General features: G+C 38.8%; 1 protein-coding gene across 1 annotated transcript; it reads left to right on the top strand.

The window, feature by feature from the left end:
* Window positions 1–294: 294 nt before the first annotated feature.
* Window positions 295–1,311, top strand: LOC117099930 (basic proline-rich protein-like; the record flags this gene model as incomplete). Its single annotated transcript, XM_033239447.1, has 2 exons — window positions 295–582; window positions 1,222–1,311. Coding segments are annotated over exons 1-2 (343 nt in total), but the record flags the coding sequence as incomplete, so codon positions are not given.
* Between the last annotated feature and the right edge of the window lie 56 nt (window positions 1,312–1,367).

The following is a 1,367-nucleotide window of genomic DNA, read 5'->3' as shown; positions in this document are numbered from 1 at the left end:
TGTCCTATTGTGCTGCTGATGTTGCTGTTTTTATGTTCTTGCTCTAATGCTTATTTTGTTGATGCTGTTGTGTTGATAATGTTGCCAATGCAGATACTGTAACTGTCTAAATATACATAAAGACAAGATGTTCAGCACTTAGCAGAATAAGAAGCTTAACCACAATATGTTCTGTCACAGATTGAAATTTATGTGATCATTTTTCTCTATTTGCTTAAGCATTACCATAAAGAAAACCATTAGTACATATTCTGTTATTTAATGATTTGAATACATATTATGACATTAACTATTATATTCTTCTGTTATCAGTGTCCTCAGGAGAGGCGATGATGATGAATGGGCCACCAACATCTGCTCCAATGAGGCCACCTATTGGTGTTCCCCCTCCCGGTATGCCAATGATGCCACCACCAGGCTTGCCTCCTCCGGGTATGCCTCCTATGCCCCCTATGGGTATGCCTCCTCCAGGCGCACCACCTCTTATGCCCCCACCCATGCCACCAAATATGCGGCCTCCTCCATTGCCCCCAAATATGGCACCACCAGGAAGCTCGGAGCGTCCTATAATTTCAAATGCAGGTGAGTACAGTCATTAATTTGAGATTTCAGATAAAAAACTCTATTATTTTTTTCTTTCATACGTAATTATTGTGATTTTTAATTCCTAATATTGTGGTCTAAAAGCCCAATTTTGAGCCTTCCTTAACCATAAAACCTCCCCATGAACCCAACCAGAAATTGTTTTCAGGCTCCTGACCGATGGTCTTGGCGCAGTCAAACCCACTGTTAGACTTGTTTGACCCCTGTGAGACTTGTTTGACCTCCTGTCAAATTTATTGAGCCACCACTGAGCTGGAGGCAATATACTTGAATGTAGAGTCAGAGGTTTGCTTCACAGGGCATTTATTTTAGATACTGAGATTAAATCAACTGACATAGTATAGTACTGTATTATACAAATACAACATAAAAAACCCCACCTCTTACCAGGTGAAATTGACCAATGAAATGTTGTCATTACCTAATTAATATTTTTGAGGTATAGTAATGTTAATTTACCTCTGCTTTCAAAGACACAGTACTTTTTCCATTTACTTATTAACAAGGTCAGCATTAAGCAGTTTCAAAACAAAAAAGTACAGATTCTTTTCTCATTACAATTAAAAATTTCTTTCTGCAAAATAACTAATCTTCGTTGTTGATATCTTTTATTTAAAGGCCGGCCTCCAATGCCGCCACCACCTGGTTTAATGCCGCCACCACCTGCACCTTCTATGGGGAGCGGTATGCCGATGAGAAGTCAATTTAGTAAGTAGACAAATGACTGTTTTTACTATCCGAATGGTATTTTTAAATGACTATGG

The sequence above is a fragment of the Anneissia japonica genome, unplaced genomic scaffold (assembly GCF_011630105.1).
Source record: "Anneissia japonica isolate Jap-2015-1 unplaced genomic scaffold, ASM1163010v1 scaffold8931_len1367_cov155, whole genome shotgun sequence".
Taxonomy (NCBI): Eukaryota; Metazoa; Echinodermata; class Crinoidea; order Comatulida; family Comatulidae; genus Anneissia; species Anneissia japonica.
The sequence above is the reverse complement of the archived record's forward strand: the minus strand, read 5'-3'. Positions and strand labels throughout refer to the sequence as shown.